Source organism: Callospermophilus lateralis, chromosome 17 (genome assembly GCF_048772815.1).
Source record: "Callospermophilus lateralis isolate mCalLat2 chromosome 17, mCalLat2.hap1, whole genome shotgun sequence".
Lineage (NCBI taxonomy): Eukaryota > Metazoa > Chordata > Mammalia > Rodentia > Sciuridae > Callospermophilus > Callospermophilus lateralis.
In genome coordinates this window covers 54,502,614-54,526,004 of record NC_135321.1, presented here as the reverse complement: position 1 = coordinate 54,526,004, position 23,391 = coordinate 54,502,614, and the positions used below count along the sequence as shown (strand labels likewise).

The 23,391-nt window shown below is 37.5% G+C and overlaps 1 protein-coding gene across 4 annotated transcripts in view; it reads right to left on the bottom strand.

Moving 5' to 3' along the window:
* The window catches only part of Arhgap28 (Rho GTPase activating protein 28), a 182,531-nt gene that overhangs the window by 55,352 nt on the left and 103,788 nt on the right, over positions 1–23,391 (bottom strand). For all 4 annotated transcript variants that reach the window (XM_076836561.1, XM_076836563.1, XM_076836564.1 and 1 more), the window contains exons 3-4: positions 16,815–17,032; positions 812–904 (exon numbers count right to left, since the gene is read on the bottom strand). In XM_076836561.1, coding sequence (XP_076692676.1) covers positions 812–904; positions 16,815–17,032 — 311 coding nt within the window. The remainder of the gene's footprint in view (positions 1–811; positions 905–16,814; positions 17,033–23,391) is intronic.

The window sequence follows — 23,391 nt, the reverse complement described above, 5'->3', positions numbered from 1 at the left end:
AACCTAAAAGTCTCTGTTCAACATCATCTCTGCAGAGAAGAAAGGACCTATTGGGATTTGCCAGTTTGCTTTTTTCCATCTGGGAAGAAGTTGGGAGAGGGGCTAAGAAGATGGAAAATAAAAGGGAAAATAAATTACATAAACTCTAGACTGGGAGAGAAAGATAGCTTAGGCTAGGCTACAAGTAGAAACAGATGAGAAAAATTAGTGGGTGAGGGATAAATACAGCAACCTTTCCCCACTGTACTTTGATAGAGGCCTGATCATTGTCCTGACTTTGCCCTGTTCTGGTTAACCCCAAAGAGAAGTGGCTTTCTGGGGAAGGTGAGGGAATAGGGAAGAGAGAGGGGAACTGGACACCTCAGGTGAAGTGCTATCCTCATAAGGGGATGAATATCCACTTGCAGCGGGGAACAAAAGAACACCCAGAAACGAGAGAAGAGCCTGTTGCAGCAGGCAGACTTGTACTCAGTGGTACTAAGACTCCTAAGAGAATTTTTATAAATGAAAGAAAAAAAATGTAAGGACACTAACTCTATCAAAAAAGAAATGCTTGCAAATCATAGAGTTCTTCCGTGTATGTCTATTTTCATAAAATAATGGATTTATTTGTGGATTTACCTATTAAACTTGACCTTATTTGCTGCTGAATATTTTTATTACAAATTGATCAAAGATAGACAGATATGTTGAAAGCTGTGGTTGTCCAACCATCTTAATCACACCACAATTTTTCCAAGGCTTGCATGATTGTCTTGAAGAAATGGCTGCTTCTTTCATCCCTACGGGCAGTTCCCATTCTATAACTTACCACAGGACTGCTCGTTTGGATAACTTCTGGTACCTCTTTTTCTTCCTCAGTGCCACCCAACTGAGCAGTATGGTTGTCACAAGCATCATCTGGCTAATAAAAAAAAAAAAGAAGAAGAAGAAAGAAAGTCGTTTTTATCCAGGCATTTATCTTTCCAAATGTGACAGTGCATTCCATTATGCATTCCACCAGCATTTGTATGTATCTGTGCAGTTGTGTGGAGATAGATAATGACTACCTGTGGTTTGATAATAGCACTTACCAATTTTCCCATAACCATATTGATTCTCATAAATGCCATGCACTATAATAGAATTGGTCTCAGAAATAAAGGCACTGCCAACTGCCTGCCAAAATCCCCTTTTGTTTAATAACTTATGAATATCATGATTTTGTTCCATGGACAAAAAGACTTAAGTGTCATCCTGTGATGGCTACATCCAATTAGATAAGAATGAAATTCTACTTGGTAGAGCATACAACAGTGTTTTCTTATTGGAATGGAAGAATTCAGTTGACTAGTGCTTCTTCCGGGAACATAGACAGGGAACCGAGATGCCCAGACATCCTGTCCTATAAGTAAAAGCTATTAGCCTGTATGCTAAGGGAACAGAATGAAACCATAAAAAGAATTGGTAGGTCCATTCTACCACAGCCATTCCAGCCTTGACCTTCCTACCTCGAACTTCTTATTTTAAAACAAAAGTAAGCCTCTAATTGTCTAATGATTCAGCTCACTGACTAATACCATGTGGTTTTAAAAGCAGACTTTATGGCTGCATTTTGCAGTGGTTTATAAATCCATAGCAAAAAATAGTTTGTCTTTTTTTTATTATAAGAGTAAAAACATATCAGAACAAGTACTTTATGAATACATAGGACTGAACTAAATATTTTATTCCCATTCACTGAATATTGGAAAAGCTCTGATTTTCATTATGCAGGAAGTGTATTTAGAAACTAGGTTTCTGATTGTGATGGACTGCACTGCAGGCCTGTGCATAAGCTCTAAGATTTAGCAGCATCTGTAACAGAGGAATTCTTCCCAATAAAATGCAAATATTACATTCCATGGTTGAAGCCAACTTTTTGCAAAATTAAACATACTGGATATTACTAAAATCATGTATACATGAAACTTTAGAAGGTATTATTTTTCATCTTGTTTCTCTGTGTTATCTAACTTTCCCCAAAAGTGCACATATTATATAAATAGAAAAGCATCTGTTTTTAGTGGCAAACAATGCTCAAGAGGAAGCAGAAGCAGTTTTGGTCAGAAGACTGAGCACATACCACCTACCCTCCTCCACCCAATCACTCATTATTAAAAAGGTGTGTATTTTGATAAGAACAGGTTCAGAATGGCATTAGAAACAACAAAGTGTTCTAATGACAGATCAGAAATTTTGTTAGAGAACCTGGAAAATCACAAAATAATTTGTTTGAAAATTGTGGGGCTATTTTCAGCCTAAGAACAACATAAGACCACATTTCTGGCACGGAGAGGACAGATCCATAGAAAACTGTAAACAACAAATAAACAGCTCAAAGTGAAAAATTCAAAGGGCAAGGCTAGGGTAGTTTATTATAAGCATTTCTCAGGAAATGGCAGGAGAGACCTCTACCTAGCCCCCATGAATAACAGGGAGTAGCTACACATGAATTCAAGAGAAGCACTCTAAACAAAGTGTACTTTGGGGGGAAGAATTCCAGGACAGATGTTCAGACTTGGGACCAAAACAGACCTCAATATCAGGTTGCTCTGGACCTTGATGGAAGGGAGAATAAAAGGAAAACATCGACTGTGTGGAACAGAAAGAATTCATGAAATTATTCACCCTTCCCTTTAGGCATTCAGGTGTGTGTTTGTGTTATGATTTGAATGGGTCCCTCAAAAAACCATGTGTTGGAAATACAATTTCCAATGTAGCAGTATTAAGAGGTAGAGCTTTAAAGAGTGGAATGGGACACAAAGGCACCTCTGAGAATGGGTTCTTCATTGAAGGATGACTTTGTGCCCTCCGACTCTTTGCCTTCCACCTTCAACTATGGGATGATGGAGCACAAAGGCCCTCCCTAGATGCCAGCCCAGCTCCCAAAGTTTGGAGTTTCCCCAGTTTTGGAGAATGGTAAGAAATCAATCTGTGTTGTCCATACATTACCCAGACTGTGATATTCTATGATAGAGGAAATGGATTAAGTGTGTGTGTGTGTGTGTGTGTGTGTGTGTGTGTGTGTCTACTTTTGCATGTGTGCTATCAAACTAATTCCCATTTATATACTGCACACATACTGTATTGATTTACCCAGGACCCATAATCAGTGCTTCAAATCAAATCAAATGTTGATTCAGTAAAAGAAATATTGTGTGGTATATATCCTGGTAGAAACAGATAGTTGAGAAAGCTAGTAATGACTTAAGAAAGCTTGTAATGACTTAATATTTTCAGAAATTTGAAAGGCTATTGCAACCATAAATCAGCACTGTAACAAAAAATAGGGGTGGGGGAATCAGTGAAAATGGAGGATATTTTGTGGATTAATAATATGACTGCTGAATTAAAAATATCAAGGGGCTAAGTTATATCCATTCATGGCAAAAAAAAAAAAAAATAGAAATAGGGACCCAATTTTGAGGACAAAATCTACTCGCACAAAGAGAAAAAAATATGGAAAAATATAATAAACAATTTAAGAAATATGTGAGTTTAATCTAGGCAAGTAAAGGAAGAACATAAAAAATGGAAAGAAATAAGAAAAGAAATAAAAGGAGGAGAATGTTCAAAATTGAAAGGAATCGTTTTTAAAAACAAAAATACCTGAGTGCTGACCATGAGGAAAAACAAAAACATTTTCTATCTGGATGATATTTCAGGTCTCAGAAATAAAGCTATCCCCCAAAAGCTCCCAGAACTATAAAAAATGAAAGTAGAAAATAAATAAAGGAGTAAAACTTAACTACTCAACAATAAGGCAAATGGGCTAATATCTAGAAACTTCTACAGGAGCCAAATTTAGGCTCTAGGATCTTGATGTTCACCAATTTAGGATTTATGTTTTTTGGATCTGAAAATTCAGTATCCAGAGACATATGCTGCTGGATATGCTCAAAAGTTAGAAGGTAAAGTCTGCAAAGATGTAATAATTTATAATACATGTGATTATGTAATTGATATTTTTATTATTCTCTGTAGTGACTTCATTATCTAGCCTTCATCATGTGCCTTTGTGAAAGACCAAGACAGATGGTCCCTGATATCAATGGGTCCACTCACAATTTTTCAACTTTAGGATGGGTGTGAAAGATATACATGCTTGGTAGAAACTGTACATTGAGTTTTGAATTTGGATCTTTTCCTGAGCTAAGGATATGCAGCCCGAACCCCTCTCAACGCTGGGCAGGAGTTAGCCAGAGCCTGAGGGGAAACGGCTGGCACTCTACAGTGTGCTCGTAATGTTCAGGTTAGGTGTAATACATGAAATTTTTTAAAAAATATTTTTAAGTTGTTGATAGACCTTTATTTATTTGTTTGTTTGTTTATATGTGGTGCTGAGAATTGAACCCAGCGCCTTCCACATGCCAGACAAATACACTACCATGGAGCCCCATCGGCAGTCCTACATACCCGGGCCTTACCCATCTTAGGTGAGCATCTTACCACTGCACTCCATCCCAGCCCTTCAGTGCATATTTGTATTTGTGTGTGTGTGTGTGTGTGGTGTTGGGGATCGAACCCCCTTCGAAGCATTTTTGACTTAATATTTTCAACTTATGATGGTTTTATCAGACCTAGCCCCAGGAGCCCTATCATAAGTCTGGAGCATCTCTCCTTGCTTTCTCATTCTAGAAACTGACCAGCAGTGCAGGGGTGAGGCTGGAATTAAAACTTACATGCTCTCTTCCATCTCAGTGAGAGGTTTATACATATATTTGGCACCATCATCATTGCCCCATGACTAACCTTTCAAAGGTGACCTTCAAGGGTTTAAACAAAATGAATAGTGAAAGACAACTGGCAGAAGAGTGTGCTGGCAGTAAGAGACTGGGAGGGAAAGGCACGCTGGAGCTTTGCTGCAGTCCTGTGTCAGTGTGGCTACCTTTGGGGCCTTTTGGCACTTAATGATTCACTCTCTGAGATGGAGCTCAAGATGGAACTCCTTCAACTCCTTCACTACAGCCAAAAGGTCAGCATGACTTAGCAGGGAGGGGTGGACACAGCAGATGAAGGGCAAATGGAGGGTGGGTTAATGTCCCCACCAGACTGATAAAAAATTATTTCATGGACTTTCAGTTCAAAGGCCAGCTGTTCCCCTACTGAGTAACTGAACTACCATGTCTTGCCTTCTAACCATTATTACTGCTTTTGATTGTGCATTAAATTAATTTTTAGGCCAGAACTCAGATCATGTAGGACTTTAATTGTTGAACAAATGAACCATTAATAGCAGTTACATCATTTGGGGATCCTGATACAACATTGAGGTCATAAACCTACTGTTGATATGAACCATAAAGCAGCTCTGAACTGTTATGCCCAGAATAACTGGTTCTGTTCACCAGTTACTTGGTCAATTAATGATTTGATAACTTTAACTTTGTTTGGGCTGAATTTTATCCTTCAAACATTTGTTTAAGCTCCAAGGTCACCCAACCAAAAATTTTAACCCATAGGTTATTAGCTCTAGTAGAGATTATAAATAAATATATTCTGTGGATTAATTAATTAAGCTCCATAGAATCTTCTCAACTTATTTTAAAATCCCTGCTTCTTCATGGGGAGGTCAATTTCATGATCATAAGTAATAGGCTTAAAACCTCAGTCACTCATACAAGTCTTTATCTAAGGAACAAATGATTTTGCTACCTTTGCAGAGACAGGATACTGTGCCCATTAAACAGCACTGGGTAGGCAATGCCTCTAATACTTTTAGTGCTAGATGTTTTTGGCAAGCAGGCAGGGTTTTTGTTTACTGAGTTCCTTTTACTTTTAAAATATTTCCCTGAGTGCAGACCTGTGTTGGGTTAATAATATAATTAATTAAAAAATCTGGTAATTCAAGTTAAACTTGTACAAATTCTGAATGCAAGGGATCCATGTCTTCTCGTTGTGCTGCTATTGCCTAGTGTGCTGGGCAATTACTGAGTACTCAGTAAGCACCTGCAATTTCTTCATTCTGATTAACCGACAAAGCTTATTCTGATTTTCAGTTTTTAAGGGAAGCAGAGAAAATAAAAGGCAAATGGAAGAAGTTGTATTCTCACACACCCAGAAATATATTTCTTTCTATTGGGAGCTCTCAGGAAAGTGTTCTTCCCATGGCAGGCCTGAGATGCTGTATTTTCAGAGGCCTGTTTGCAAAGTCTTGTCTAGGAACTTGGATTTCAGAGGTTCACATCATTCCCTAAATGTCAGCACTGGCTCCACGATCCTACACTGTTTGAGCAAACAATACAGTTTGTGCTGATCACCTACCTGCATTCCTCCTGGGAATCTGTAATTTTGCTATATACTAAGCCAAGGCTACATATGTGATTGGCTTCCCCAATGAAAATCTGGGGCTCTGGGGCTCAGACGTCCTTGCAGACAGCATTTCACATCATGAAACCATGTTGCCATGGTTTGAGGCTGGAGGAATTAGACCTGTCTCCTGTGTGATTCCAATGAGAGGACTCTGGGATGCTTATACCTAGTTTCCCAGGACTCTACCTCAGGCACCTTCTCTTTGCTGCTTTTACTTGGTATTCTTCTGCTACCTAACAATCATCACCATGAGTATGACTATATACCGGGTCCTATGAGTTCTAGAAAAATCACTATACCTAGAGTAGTTTTGGGAACACTCAACATAGGAGCAAACAAGGATATAAATATATATGTGATATTTATATCAATACATTTTAAAATTCATTTTAAGCCAGGACAAGCATTGGTACACGCCTGTAATCCCAGCTACTAAAGAGGCTGAGGCAGGAGGATCTCAAGTTTAAGACTAGCCTCAGTAATTAGCAGAGTCCTATCTCAAAATTTAAAAAAGGCTGGTGCTGTAGATAGAGTGCCTCTGGGTTCAGTCCATACAAAAAAGAAATCAGTTTATAAGTGTTTCAACAGAAGCACTTATCTAATCTATCTATCTATCCACCCATACGTATGTATGTGCATATATGTGTGTGTACATATATATAAACATATATGCATATATACACACATATACATAATTACCCACATTGTTATCTTCTATTTCAGATGCTCAGATCTAAAAATGGTGGTAAGAAATGCATTTTCCAGCCTCTCTGCTGGTCTGTTATCCAGTTAGAAAACTGACTCTTAGAGGAAAATATAATACATACCCTTCTAATGTAGAAATTCCTCTCCAATATCATACTGAGAGAGAGGAAAATCTAAAAATCCACCATTTTGTTCTCTCTAGTTTGAAAGAAAGTAAAAGATGCGTATGATGATGAAAAGAGGAGAAATAAAACAAGCCCTGGCCAACGAGAGTCAGGACAGTGGGAGTCTAGGCATGGAGGTTCCATACTATTCACTGCCTTGACATCTGGTAAAACCTGGAGGCCATGAATGGCTCCACAGCAAGTTCTTCTTCCTGCTCTGCTTCTGCAGGCAAGATCCCCTCCCTGTCAACTCTCCTAATCCAGGGGACCAGACAGAATTCCTGTTTATTCCTGAGTAGTGGTTTCCAGTTCCCTGATGGCCTGTGGAATTCTTTCCACAAGCCAATCACTTACTCCTATGGGAACCACACCCCTTGATTCTACAAAGCCTGCAGTCTCTGGTTGGTCACTTTTTAAGAGCATCCCACACATGGCCCTTTGTGGTATGCACTGTCTCCTCCACTGGGATATGAATATCTGTGATTAATAAACTGCTGTTGACTTCATGTGTCCAAGGTAGTATGCAGGGTGTTCAGCTAGCCTCATAAGCGTAGTATGGGAATATCCTTCTCACCAGTGGGGCAAAGAAGAAAATAATCAAAACAAGGGACAGAGGGAGGTGCAGTAACAGAACCACAGAATCCAGTATGTGGATGACTCCAGCAGTGTCTATTCTCACTTGCCCCTCCTCTGGCTTTCCGGGAATGAAGAAAGCAGAGAGGAGCAAATACCCCAGATCAAGTGTTCTGATTGGACACAAGGACTTTAAGCACCCCTCTACTGTGGAAATAATCCAAAACCAGAGGACCCCTGCTACCATTTTCACACAAAACATAAAGGCCTCTAGAATTAATATTCTCATGAGAAATATTTTTTAAAAATTAGAAAAAAATTTAGAGTTAAAATCTGCAAAACAGGATTGCTCAGGGCACCAATGCCTCTGCTTCCCCTCCAGACCTCAGCCTGCAATAGAAGAGAAGCCAGGACACTAACTGGCTACATTCAAACCACTCAGCAGAATCCTGGGAGGACCTTCGGCCAGCTTGCATTGTGACAACTGTAAGATCCAGGTACATTGTCTCGTAAAATTTAATGTAATGAAAATAAATCATTTAGAAACTAAACATGATCACATCCTCATTGAGTTAATGGGGTACACGGATTATTCTTGGAGCAGTTTTCCATACTGTTGCATCCCTCTTCCTCTGACAAAAGGGAAAGAAAGAATACATGGAGCCAAAGAGAAGGAAACAAGCTAAAATATAAGGAAGGAAAGGCTTTCACTGCAACTTGTCTGCTGCTGTCTATCCAAGAGGAGGTAGATGTTGGCCCACCATGTTTTCCATGGCTCTGACCCACAGTGCACAAACTCAAAAAGAGGACCAAAATAAATTTAGCTCATAAAAGTAAAACCTTCTATTGAGATAGCTTTATAGGCAGTTTGAACTCAGATTAGCATTTCTTGAAACTGTACTAAGATGGACATTTATGGTTCAGATAAGAGGTACCCCCAAAAGCTCTCATGCTAGATGATACAGGAATGTTCAGGGGTGAAATGGTTGGACTTTGTGGAAGTTGTAACCTAATCAGTATATTAATCCACTGATATGATTTAACTGGGTGGTAACTGAGCAGGTGGGGTGTGGCTAGATGAAGTGGGTCACTGGGGACGTGACTTTGGGGTTTTATATATTGTCCCTGGATGAGGATCTCTCTCTTCTTCCTGGCTGGCATGAACTGAGTAGCTTTCCTCCACCATGCCCTTTCACCATAATTTTCTGCCTCACCTAGAGCTGAGAGCTATGGAGTCAGCCAGCCAAGGACTGAACCTCTGACACTGTGAGCCAACATAGACTTTTCTTCCTTTAAGTTATTCGAGTCAGGTCTTTTGGTCACAGCAATACAAAGCTAACTAAAACTAAGTGGTAGGCGAAGGGTGTAACTTAAAGGTAAAGCACATGCTTAGCATGCATGAGGCCCTGGGTCTAGCCTGGCACCAGAACAACCCAACAAACAAAAGACACATAAAATGAACATGGTGGGTTCTAATGAAATCATATTTACTGTTTATGCTTGATAATACATTTTCCAAATTATTGATATACATTTAAGATGATCCATCACTGTTTCCCAAAAGATATTTGTACTTAAAATGACATAGCACTGCTTCCCACAAGATATTAACATTTAGAAAATAAATGAAATGATAAAATATGTCTTATGGTAAAAATTAAATTAATATTGAAAAATACATGGAAGGCAGCAAAAGATTTTCTAATATGAGCTCATTTAGAGAACAAAAGTGGAGCTAACAGCCTCCTCTATGTTTTGGCCTCTGGCTGTGGCTATAATCACAGCTGTTGTCATTTTGTTATTGAAGGTAGAGGTAGTGTATATAGTTACTTGTGGATTTAACTACTTAATTATTCATTCCTGAGTTTAAAAGCCTCTTTCTCATCATTGTTTCCAGGTAAATATGCATTTTCCATCCCAAGTTTTCCTGACTGCCTTGAAATAATTACTTTTCCTAACCTCCTTACACTTAATATTGGTTGACAAATAGCTAAATACAATGCACACTGCATAGGCAGTAATAGCTATGACGATCTCAATTCCCCTCACTTTATCTTACCAGTTGGCTATTTCCGTAGGGGATTATTGATAGCCTTTCCTCATCCAGGGTTGCATACAAAGGAGGAGTTGGGATACAACAAATATCACTTGGCTGTTAAGAAAAATGAAAGTGCATTTTATTCAGAAATAGTCTCCTAAGTTCAAATATGCAATTAATCACATATTATGCACAACATATGTACATTCATACAGATTTTTGGAGATCACCATAGCTGTGTGACTGCCTATGCACTGATCATTGCATTTACCATTTGTCAGCCAATACTGAGAGCTCTCTAAATGTCGGGGACATAAGGAACCCTGTTCTCTGTACAAGATATTGTTAACTGTGGAGATCAAATCCATCCTGCTATCTTCCTTAACAATATTCTGATTTTGTTTCAGGAAGTTATGTGTCCAACTAAAACAAAAACCCCCATATTTCACATACTCCTCTGTAGCTAAAGATCATGTAGTTCTGAACAATAACAGGTAACTGGAATTCTACTGAGTGGGATTTCCAGGAAAGAAGTTGCTATGGTTTAGGTATGAGGTGGATCCCCAAGGCTCCTGTGTTAACACAGGACTCTCTGAGAGCTGTAACCTAATCAGTCCATCCTAGTTCAAATGGACTAACTAGATAGTAACTATAAACAGGTAGGGCATGGCTGGAGGAGGTGGGTCACTGGGGTTGTGTCCTAGAAAAGTTGTTGTTCTTGTGGCTCCTTCCCTTTCCTCTGATTTGTTGCTATCACCAACAGAACAGAAGTCTTCCACCATGCCCTTCTGCCATGATGTTCCACCTCACCTTGGGCCCAGAGCAATAAAGTTGGTCCATCATGGACTGAAATTGTGAATCAAAATAAACATTTCCTCTTCTAAGCTCTTCTTGTCAGGTACTTTGATCACAGTACTAAAAAAAAGCTGACTAACATATGAGGTCAGAGGGATGGAATCCATTGGTATAATTTCCAGAAACTGCCAAGAACATGCATATGTCTGGAGTGGCCCACCTAACTTGTAAGCAAAATGATGAAGGTTGCATGCAAAAGACAAAATAGGAAGATGGAAAGAAGCTGGTTCATGTTAAGAAATATGACAATCTACCTTCAGCTTATTCTTGACATAGAAAAGCAATTCCCTATTTGTATGATTCACAATTTCTTGGGTTTTCTGTCCCATGCAGTCAATATCAATGTAAGAGATATGATCATATTTTTATGCATATTATATGACTATATAGTCAATATAGATAGTTCTACCTTTAGATAGTTGCTTATTTATTATGAAATTAGATACAAATTAGGTTGATTATATTTCCCAATTGAATGTGTTACTGAAAGGAACATTTAATCACACCCTCTGAATAATAGAAAATGCATTTGGGTCTGCTCATGATAAATAGACCATGTGTTATGTATCCAGAGATTGATTAAGCATATTTTATTAAATATACAATGGCTTTAATAAAACAAGGGTTAAATATTCTAGTCCCTCGTTGTAAGAACTCCATTGAAAAATTAAATGTATTGGATATTTAACAAAATCAGAAAATTTATTTAGACTCCCAGAAATTGTTATGCTTTCTGTTTCCAGTAAAGTTACGTATTACTTTCATGACAAGAGGAAAAAACCCAGAACTTACTCTTTGAAAAGAACAAATACTATTGAAAAACCAGTACAAGAAAATTGGACCAAGACAGCAAAATGCACAAACTACTTTCTCCTTTCTTTGCAAATCACTCTTAAGTGTCAAAAGAGATATCTTTTTAAAGGAGTATATCTAAAAACCACTCAACATTTCCATTAGTAGAACAGAAATTGTTGGAAGTTCCTGGAAGATAAAATGCAGGCAAGAATGATTTGATCAAGGCAGAAGATAACTCAGCCTGAAAAAAAGGCACAAGAGGAAAATGAGTAGAAAGTAAATGCTTATTCAGAGAAAGCTCATATCTAATAGGAAATAAAAATATCAGAGAGGCACCTCCAACTCAGAAAATGACCAAAGGAACTGAAAAACGGTTTTCCTTCTTGGAACACTGATGGTGAATTCTTAGTGACACAATGACTGCCTTCACTGTTGGTGGAGGCTGTCCTGGTAAGGGTGTGGTAGTGGAGAACAAAAGGAAGACTGAATTACACTTCACTGGGCTTTCTAAAAGGATAAGGACAGGACTATATAAAGGGAAGTTGGTTTATTTATTCCTGAAAAGGAAATAGATGGCAGTTCTTGGGGACTTTTGTTACTTTGTCATTGATGCCATATTATGTCTTTTTTTTTTTTAAGAAACAAACTTTATTTATTTATTTATTTATTTATTTATTTATTTATTTTTTTTTAGTTCTCAGCAGACACAACATCTTTGTTTGTATGTGGTGCTGAGGATCGAACCAGGGCCGCACGCATGCCAGGTGAGCGTGCTACTGCTTGAGCCATATCCCCAGCCCCATATTATGTCTTAAAGTGAAGTGTGATAACCGAAAGATCTCACCACTCACATGGGCCCTGAATTCTACTCACAGGAGCGTTCATGGAGATAAGAGGTTTACACAACTGCATAGAAAGCATGCAGTCTTACCTACACAAACGGAGCAAACAATCTAGTCCTCCATTAAGAAAGACATTTACGCTGGGCAAGGTGGCTCACACGCTCACACAGCGGCTCAGAAGCTGACACAGGAGGATTGCAAGTTCAAAGCCAGCCTCAGCAATTTAGCAAGGCCCTAACCAACTCAGTGAGACCCTATTTCTAAATAAAATACAAAAAATAGGGTCAGGGATGTGGCTCAGTGGTTAAATGCACCTGAGTTCAATCCCCAGTTCCCACCCGCCCCCCCAAAAAGAAAGACATCAGCTCCCATAGATCAAAAGCAATTAAACAATGGCAATAAGAAATAAATGCTGCTAAAAATAAATGCATCACTCTGAAGGAAACAGATACTTCAAGGAAAGGGAGAGAACTTTAGAATTAAAGGTTTAGTTATTAATACCTTCAGAGTGCTAGGAGACTATTGTAGCCAAGAAAGAGAAACAGATTGCTGTAATAAAAGGGGAATCAGGAGAAAGATGGAACTTCAGTAAATTGAAAATATGACTGTTGCATTTTTTAAAAAATTAATGAAAATCACAAGTTAATATAATCATAGCCAAATTACTAACATAATAAATGAAGTTGAAGAGATATCCAAGAATGCAGAACAAACCTGGGAAAATTTAGGAAATAAAAGAGAACAATTAAGACACACAAAAGTTCCACTCAATCAATGCAAAATAAGGATATCAGAAGGAGATCACAGAGAAAGTAAAATGAGTAAATACTTGTTTTAAATGTTTTAGACAAAAATATATAGAACCTAGGGGCTGGGTGTGTAAGGCACTGGGTTTGATCCTCAGCACCACATAAAAACAAATAAATAAAAAAGATATTGTGTCTGTCTACAACAAAAACAATTTTTTAAAAAGTATACAGAACCTAAAGAAGGAATCAGCTCTCAAATTGAAAGGGCACATTCCAGTACTGATTAGGATGATTTTTTTAAAGGTAAAACTGGTAATATTTCAAGATTATAATAGTAAAAATAAAATTCGAAAAGTTTCCACTCCGTTAAAAGACTGAGACATTGTTCTTTGCCATAGTGATTGTGCATGAGAGAAGATTATAGAAAGTATCTTTGAAATTCTGAAGGAAAGTGATTTTGAGAATGGAATTCTATGAGTAAAAGAAAAAATTAGTAACTAGAGTAATCTATATATCTATTTTTCAAATTATTAAATTTATATGCTCACTGGGTCAAATTCATATATGTAAAATTAATGCAAAGTCTTATCATTCTTCACTAAGAAAGTGAAATGGGAAAATTTAGTTATATTCAATTAATGTAGGTAAATGATTCCATAGTAAGGCCATAAAGAGTAGGAAGGGGAGAGGAAGAGAAAGGAGAGGAGGAGGGCAGAGAGAGGAGATCTGGACAGAGACACAGGAAAGAGGAAGGAAGGTGGAATTGTCATTTATGCTTCAATTTCAAATAGAAAACTGAAAAGGCCGAGGTCAACACTTAGAAACATCCAACTTTCTTTTACTTGCAGAAACAGATGCTGAAATTTTTAGGGGAAAAAAAAGCAAATCTGCAAAGATGTTATTTAGACCTTATATATTAGAATTACACAACTTTTTTTCCCCAAAGACTAGATTTATATGACTTTTCACAGTTTTAACAAGAAAAGATCTGAATTATTTTAAGCAGTCTAGACAATGTCAGGCATTTACTGACTCTCATTTCTCTGATTCCCCCATTTTCAAGTACAGCACAAGAATTCTCTACTCCCTGGAATGGATAATACATGGTCCTTCCTCCGTCTTCAATGCCTGCCCCTCCCCCTTGCTGCCCTCCATCTTAGTTACCATTCTCAATTCATTCTAGACCTGGGACTTCAATAACAAGAGAGAAAGGAAAGCAAAGCCAAGGAAGAGCCCTGGGGCCATCCTCCCCTCCACAGATACATCAACTAGACCCTTTCTGTCCTTCCCAGAGTTGATGCTGAACAGTAGGTGGCCCATATGTATATTAGAGAAGGAAGACTCATTTCTTTTGACACTCTGGACCCAATGAGCAATTTCCCTTTTTATCTTTCTCTTCATGGAGGGTTAAAATAAATGAAGAGGGAGGTACACAATAAAGGAACTCTATGTTACTAGAAGCCCAGAGAAAGTAAATGAATAAATACTTGTTCTAAATAATTTAGACAAAAGTATATAGAACCTAGGGGATGGGGTTTATAGCTCAGTCTTAGGAAACCTTAAAAGGGTAGTTACACATTTCCTGAGCAACTGGAGGATTTAGGAGAAATCTACAGACCTTTTTCTATTTCATAGTTTGCTAGAGTAGAGCCAAAACTTTAGTCTGAAGTAGCTGGAAACCGATGTGAGAAAGGAAACATGTAAATAAAGTGTATAGGACCCTCACAACTATGATCCTGAAAGTAACTAAAAAAATTTTAAACATTCAGACAAACCTTTTTTTTTTCTTTGATAGGCATCTTGGCCAGACACCTGTATTTCAGGTCTTGGCCTCAAGTTGTAGAATCCATCTTTACTCAATTACAGACATAGAAAAATCCCACCATCTAGAAAGACATGGGTTTCAACTAAGTTGAACGTTCGGATATCACAGAACCTAGAATGCACTTACTTCAAGGTGTATCTGCTATCACAATAGACAGAAGATTCTAGAACTGTGCTGTTAAATACATAAGCTACAAGCCACAGGTGACTATTTAAATTTAAATCAGTTAAGATTAGAAAAACTTAAAAATTCAGTTCCTTCTTTACTCTAGCCACATTTCAGTTGCCAGTTGCCACACAGGACTGGAGACTACAACATTGGATAGAGAGATTATTTCTATCGATATAGAAAGTCTAAAGGGTAGTATTATTCTAAGACACCATTACCACAAATGGAAAGGTCAACTATGCAGATGTGAGCTTCCCTGGCAACTATCCTTGATGATTAATATATGTAAGTGAGAAGATGACTTACAGACAACCTAAAGTCATTCAAATTGGTGACTAAGTCTTCAAGCATGATTTCCACCAAAGATCCTTGAAGTTTTAATTTATGTCATTATTGCTATTAAAACAAAACAGATGAGAAACCTAAGTCAGAATGATTAACTAAACTGCCCTAGGCAACTTTTCTGTCACTGCAGAAGAATATCAAATTTCCTTTTTTCTATATACTAATTACCTCAAAAGTTCCAAGAATCTTATCTGCATGGAACCTAATATAGGACCTTATACAGAGCATGTATTAATAAAGTATTTGTTAAATCAATGAAGCAATTACTGTGCCGCAGTCTGGTGGGGCACAAAATAACCGAGCCGCCACACAGCCTTGTAGGTTCAAAACAAGAACTCCTTTTTTCTCTGCACTCCCACGAACGGAACGCCACAAACAGTCTTCTCCCAGGTCACACCACACACCAACCAGAAATCCCTCCTCTGGAAATCCCCGCTCCCCGCACTTCCCCAACCAATGGGAACTCCAAAGTAGCAGGCCTAGGTAGACAGCAGGGGTCTAATATACAATTGAATACACAGCTTAACATAACCATTATCATCTCAATGGCTTGCTGGGTCACCTCTCAACCACTGTTCTGGCAAAAAATGCCATGCGTCATTCTCACTAGGCTATGGCTCTCAGCATTACTGCAATAAAACACTGCAGTGGTGCAATGAATGAATTAAATGTAAGACAGAATTAGAGGGAGGAGAAAAATGACAGACTAGGAAGCAAAATCATAGCCTTGGAACTTCTAAGGGTAAGTTGGAATTTCAGTCATTTCTCATAAAACATGGGACGCTTCCTTTTTATGGTGTACTGAATCAATCTCTTGCCCACTTAACTAGTGCTGTTATCTTTCACTTTAATTTTTTTTAGTTGTAGATGGATACAATACCCTTATTCTATTTATTTATATTTTTATGTGGTACTGAGGATTGAACCCAGTGCCTCACATGTGCTAGGCAAGTGCTCTACCACTGAGCCCCAACCCCAGCCCCATCTTTCACTTTTTAGCCATGTTAATTTTTCTGAACATACAGTCTACTCTACCATCTTCCCCCCACTTCCATGTAAAATAACCCACTCACTTTCTCACAAAGTCTGACCACAGAATTCTCATTCAGTGCTTAGATTTAAATAAGGCACTGTGTATCCATACATAAATAGCCACTTCACTACCAAAGAAGTTACTTTCAAACTTCAACACAGAAGAAAATAAATTTGGTTTGGAGGGAGAATGAAGTTATGGGAAATGAGGAATGATCATTCAAGTTCAAATTTATAAAATGCTGCATTATGGTGTCTGTGTTAGTTTTCTCTGATAACTGATATGGAACCAGCCTTTTCTGATATTTTTTCTATTCTTACCATCTCCTCTTGCCGCCCATCCCCCCTCAAAATCTAAGTAACACTTTTTAAGCCATATTCATTACTTACAGGAGATTCACTAACTCCAAAGATGTCTCTGACATCCCTGACAGACTGCTTATTCTTTTTTCTGAGGGTTTGGGTATAGGTATTATATCTCTTTTTCACCGCAGCTGCTTGGGTTCGAGTCAATGTAGAGAGCAGGGCTTTCCCATCTTCCTCTTCGTTGCCTGAGATCAAAGTTGATAAACCCACATCTTGCAGCCACTCAGCTTCAAGTTCTCCTTCTGTAACACAACATGACCAAGAGGAGATTAGGACCTTTTCCATATGTGTGTAACTATAGATCTATGGACATTAAGACAATAAGAAATAAGTAAGCAATATGAGATGTCTCATTTTTTACAGTAATTATGGGAAAGGAATAAATGAAAAGTCTTAATTTTAAAATGCAATAGAAAGTCCAATTATAAAATATTGTCTAGTAGAGCAAAGTTGACTGGCCAATTTAGAAAGATAATTTTCCTTGCCAGAGGGTTAAACATAAGCCATAGGTTAACTGCCAATTTCAAAAATATGATAAAATATAACTATTAAGACTAAAACAATAACAGAAAAAGTATGGCTTAGTGGAGCACAAAGGGTTTGTAAATCACTCAAATCCAAGGACAAATCCTAGTACTGCCATTGATTTTAGTAAATTGCTGAAATACCTCTAGCAGTGTCCCCTCAGCAAAATGGGTGTAGTGATTGATGTTGCCTTGGAATTCCTTTTCATGGGCTTAACTTCATGCCACAAGCAGGGCTCAGTCACCTTGGACAGTTTCCAGTTTTCCACCTCTTCCCAATTCCTCCAGATACCTGCCTTGTACAACTTTTTCCTGGTTACCACCTGCCTATCAGATAACAAGATGCAACCTACTTGACTGGCCCTGCTGGCCTTACCCCACTCATGGCCTGTGTGGAGATACCTTTCAGTGATGACCTTTCAGTCACAGCCTCAAACTATATTGCTCTGTGCCTGCTTTTCTCAATCTACCAATAGAACTCCCCCTGGAACATTCTACTTGGGTGACACCCTGGACTCCAATAAGGGCTTCAGCCCCCTGGTACCATGCTCCTTCTTTCTTGCTCCCCCTCACTAGCTGAATGTATGGGTCCTGGATGACTTCCCCTCTTCCTTTTGTTCCTGTCAGGCGTAGCCCTCTCCTCTCTAGGACCTGTAGTAATACACTGCTTCTGTTACTTCATGTGTCTTGAGTTGCCTCTTCTGATCTCATCTGACCAACACATGCAAACCTAATTTTCCTTCCCAGTCAGGGGTCTCCTGAAATGGCTATCTTGGTAGGAATAAACCGGACGTAGGTCAGACAAGAGCCACAAGGGCACCTGCCATATAAACAAGTTTCCTTTAAAAAGGTCAACTTGTCATAGTGTGGTAGAGAATCATCTCATGAATAAGTACCTTGTAAACATTTATAATCATGTGCCTTGGTGTTTCATCAGGGCAGGGCTTGAGTTAATAGCCACCATTTTATGAGTGACCACAATACCAATAACAAGAGTATCAACAATGGGGACAATAATAGCAAATTAGGTAGACTTGATGATTTTTTTTTTTTTAAAGCAATGCATTTATAAAGACGGCAAAGAATCTGGAATAAGATATTCAATAAGTATTTATTTTCCTATTTCTCTCCTTATTCTGAGCATGGGGCAATAATTCTACCCTTTTTCAGAAGGTGATTTAAAAACGTTAAGATTCATCCATGAACATTAGCTGCTATTATAAACCAGAGGTATAGAAATGAAAGAAATTCAGGATAATGACATCCCATGAAAGCAAATCTACTATATGCACATTTCTAGGTACCAGGCAAAACAGGCATTGCCTGAATAAAGCTGGTTTAAAGAGCAGATTAGACTGATGTGTAAATACATGTCAAAGCAGCAGTCTAGGAGTCCTGGACTCTGTGTACATGATTGCATCATTGACATATAAACAAAGTCTTCTAATGTGCTTTACAGGCCCAATTTCTTAACTAGGCAAATATTTTATTTGCTATCTTATTTTTATTGTTTGTTTGCTTTGTAAACTGTCCCTTTAACAAAAAGAAAAAAAAATGAGGTGAATTTATGGTTAGCAGCTCTATTCTAACATAATAATCCTTTTAAATCAGTGAGTTTTTGTGACTTGGAAGTCTCTCATAAGCCTTAGGTAAGATTTTCATTTCTGAAGACAAAAATTATACATATAGTTTAATATTAAAGCTTTAAATTGTATGTTTTTCTCTTCAACTCTGTAAGGAGATGACACAGTAGGAGGAAGGAATAACTGGTAGGTTAGAGTTAACATAAACTTGAGGTGGAAATGGTATATGTAGAATGTTTTCCTAGGTAAGAGACATCTACAGCAGATATCAGCATGTCTCCTGCTTGCTAAATTACATACTAGGCAATCCTATTCTCATTACTCCAGTTGCTAAATGTGTAACTGTAGCCTAGAGCACGCCTTTGAATTTCAGCTCCATGTACCAACATCCCCTTGGCTGTATCAATCACAACATATTCAACACGTTCAAACCTGAACTCATCCATCATTCAACTCTAGGCCTCTTTCATTATTGCATGTTTCAATAAATAGAACTTCTATTCTAGTAATTAGACAAATTAGTAACTCGGGAGACATTCCTGACATCTCCTTCTTTATGCATCAACTCGAGCACATAAACAAGAACCTTTTTATTTTCCTTTATACAGTACTGAGGATAGAACCCAGGGGACTTTACCTCTTAGAGATACCCCTACACCTCACCCCCACCACTCTTTTAAAAAAGAATTGAGACAGAGTTTCACTAAGTTTTCCAGGCTGGTTTCAAATTTGCAATCCTCTTGCCTCAACCTTTTAAGTCATTGGAGTCATAGGCATGTACCATGGCACGAGGCTTCACCAAGACCTTTTGATACTACTTCCTCATTTTATCTCTTCTGCCATGACCCTGGTCAAAGCAGCCATCATCTCTCATCTAGACTGCTAGGTTAGACTCTTGATAGTTCTTCCTACAGCCATTCTTGATACTCTTCAAACTTCTTTTCCATATTGTAACTAAACTAATCCTTTCATATGTAAACAAAAATAATGCTATGACTTTTCCTTTCTTCAACGTGGTCTACAACATATAAGGCTGCTTCATCTTCTGGATACATTCATACAATCCTCTTCTTACCCTCAGCTCCCCAGAAATACCAACTACTTTAAAGTCCTCAAAAGTTCCATGTTCAATCAATAAATATATGAAAAAAATGCTCATCATCTCTAGTAATTAGAGAAACGCAAATCAAAACTACTCTTGAGATTTCATCTTACTCCAGTTAGAATGGCAACTATTATGAAGTCAAACAACAATAAGTGTTGGTGAGGGGATGGGGAAAAAGGTACACTCATACACTGAGGTGGGACTGAAAATTGGTGTAGCCAATATGGAAAGCAGTATGGAGAATCCTTAGAAAACTGGGAATGAAATCACTATTTGACCCAGCTATCCCTCTCCTTAGTTTATACCCAAAGGACTTAAAAACAGCATACTACAGGGACATAGCCACATCAATGTTTATAGCAGCACAATTCACAATAGCTAAACTGTGGAGCCAATCTAGATGCCTTTCAGTAGATGAATGAATAACAAAAATATGTGGCATATATACACAATGGAATATAACTCAGCAATAAAAGAGAATAAACTCATGGCATTTGCAGGTAAATGGATGGAGCTGGAGAAGATAATGCTAAGTGAAGTTAGCCAATCCCAAAAAACCAAATGCAGAATGTTTTCTCTGATATAAGGAGGCTGATTCATAGTGGGGTAGGGAGGGGGTGCATGGAAGGAATAGATGAACTCTAGATAGGGCAGAGGAGTGGAAGGGGAAGGGAGGGGGCATGGGGTTATAAATGATGGTGGAATGTGATGGACATTATTATCCAAAGTACATGTATAAAGACACAAATTGGCGTGAATATACTTTGTATGCAACCAGAGATATGAAAAATTGTGCTCTATATATGTAATAAGAATTGTAATGCATTCTACCATCACATATAAATAAAAAATTAATTTTAAAAAGTTCCATGCTCTATTTTGTTAGCAAGGCCTTTTGGTGTGGCAGTCTACTTGACCCTTTAATCATTGGCCACTCAAACTGCCAGGTCTGTTTGTACATCTCTCCCTCAATAAAGTCTGAAGCCATCAGACAGAGCCATATCCTACTAATATCAATTCCAATACTATCATTCTTTTTTCCTTCAAGTAATCCCCTCCCCCCAATAGATCTACTTATAGTATTTCATTAATTACTTTCTCTTCCCCTACATTACTAATTTCATGAGAAAGAGAAACATGTCTGTTTTGTGTCTAGTCTATCACCAACACCTTTCATTCTACTTAGTACAGAGCAGGGAGACATATGTGTTAAATTAATTAAATGAAAAAATAAGTTTCTGTTGAAGAACATAACTAAAAAATATATTCTAAGAAGTCATAAAACAATGAATAAAAAATTTTAACTTTTAAAAATAAACCCAGCTGGGACTGGGGCTGGGGATGTGGCTCAAGCAGTAGCACACTCACCTGGCATGCGCAGGGTGCTGGGTTCGATCTTCAGCACCACATAAAAATAAAATAAAGATGTTGTGTCCCCCAAAAACTAAAAAATGAATATTAAAAAATTCTCTCTCTCTCTATAAAAAAATAAACTCAGCTATCATATATATCATTCCATACTGAAAGTCCCAGCTATCATATATACCCTTCCATACTGAAATTCTATCAGCTTAGAAAGTTTGATGGAGAAACATATCAAACGAAATAAAATCTTCTAGTAAAATGGAGTAGCTTATACTGACTATAATTGTATTGTATTTAACTGTTACAAATTCTGAAAAAAAATACACAAAATAACTACATGAAGATACTAGAGAAGAATCAAGTACAGGAACTAAAAAATATCAAATTTTTATAAAAGAAAATGTACTGGGTAGGACTTGCACTTATACTGATCTTCAACTAGGGTCATTTTCCAATCTCTACAGTACAAGGTGACTAGAGCTCTAAAGAGAAAGACACATTTTTATTTATTTGAGGAGTTACAGAATAAAGTATAGGATTACATAAACAGCTGAAAAGTGAGGAGCACATTCCTGTTAGCAGGGAACCACATAGGATACAGTTCCAAAATCTGTGCATAAATTCTAACCAAATTCTTGACCAAACCTTGAACTAAAAAGTTGTGTGGGAGACTCCAAGCATGGGGTGAAAGGGTGAGGGGAGGAGACGAAGACAAACATAACTGACCAAGATCACCCAGACTGCACTGAGTAGGGAAGAAGAGTTAGAAGGATGAATCCAGTCGAGTTAACTGCTAGAACCAAAATGAACTTGGTTTAGAGAATATAACAGAAAACAGTTTCTGAAACATATTGATCACGTAGAACAGAATATCTCAGAAAAGCAAGCAAACAACAAAGTAGATCAATTTAACAAGAGACAGGTAGGCAATAGAAAGTAACTCTGAAGACTCTAATATTGAATAAGCACATGAAAGTAGCTCTCCTACCTATGCTCAAGGACTTAAAGGAGAAAATGCTTGTGATATGTGTGAGCAGACAGGGAAACTCAGAAAAGATCATAAAATAAATCTAAATGAATTTCAAAGACTGAAACTATGGTCCCTAACCACAACACAATTAACTTAAAAATAGATAACAAGATGTCTAGAAAATCCCCAGTTATTTGGAAATTAAGAAATATTCAATAAAAATGACAAAATATCTGAAACAAAACTATAATGAAAGTACAACATATTCAAAATTGGAAGGGTGCAGTGAAAGCATTGTTTATAGGAATTGTTCATAAATGCTTGAAGTTGCTATCTTAAAGAGAAAAAAAAACAATGAGCAAATTAAACACAAAGAACAAAATTTAGAAGAAACATAGATTTTATTAATTTTTTTAATGAATCATGTAGAAAAAGCAAATAACAAAATTCAACACCCATTCATATTATTTTCAGAAAATAGGACTAGAATGCTATCGTGTAAGAGCATCGTTAAGAAGTTCACAGATACCATCATGTTTAACAGAGAATACTGAACCCTTTTCCTGTAAAGCTGGGAACACAGCAAGCATATGTGTTGTTACCACTTCTATTCAACTTGTGCTGGAATCCCTCATCAGTACAAAAAGACATGATTTTTTTTAAAAAGTATAAATATCAGATAGAAAAACAGAATTCTTTGTTTTTCTATAAAAATCCTAAGAAATACAGAAGAAAATTACTAGAATTTAGAGAGGTAATGGGATATAAAATCAAGACACAGAAGTTAAGTTGTTATTTCCGTATACCTGCAGCAAAATATTGGAGAGAGACAGAGAGAAGGAGAAAGAGAGAGACTGACTCAATTAAAAGACCACATTTAAGAATATGAATAGGCAAGTCCAAGAGAGAGTGAGAAAATATTTATAGTATATCCGTCTGGGAGACTTGTATCCAGAACATATCAAGAAGTCATGCAAATCAATAATAAAAAAGGCAGTTTTGTAAAAGAGCCAAAATATTTCACAAAACATGACAAATGAAAGGATAATAAGTA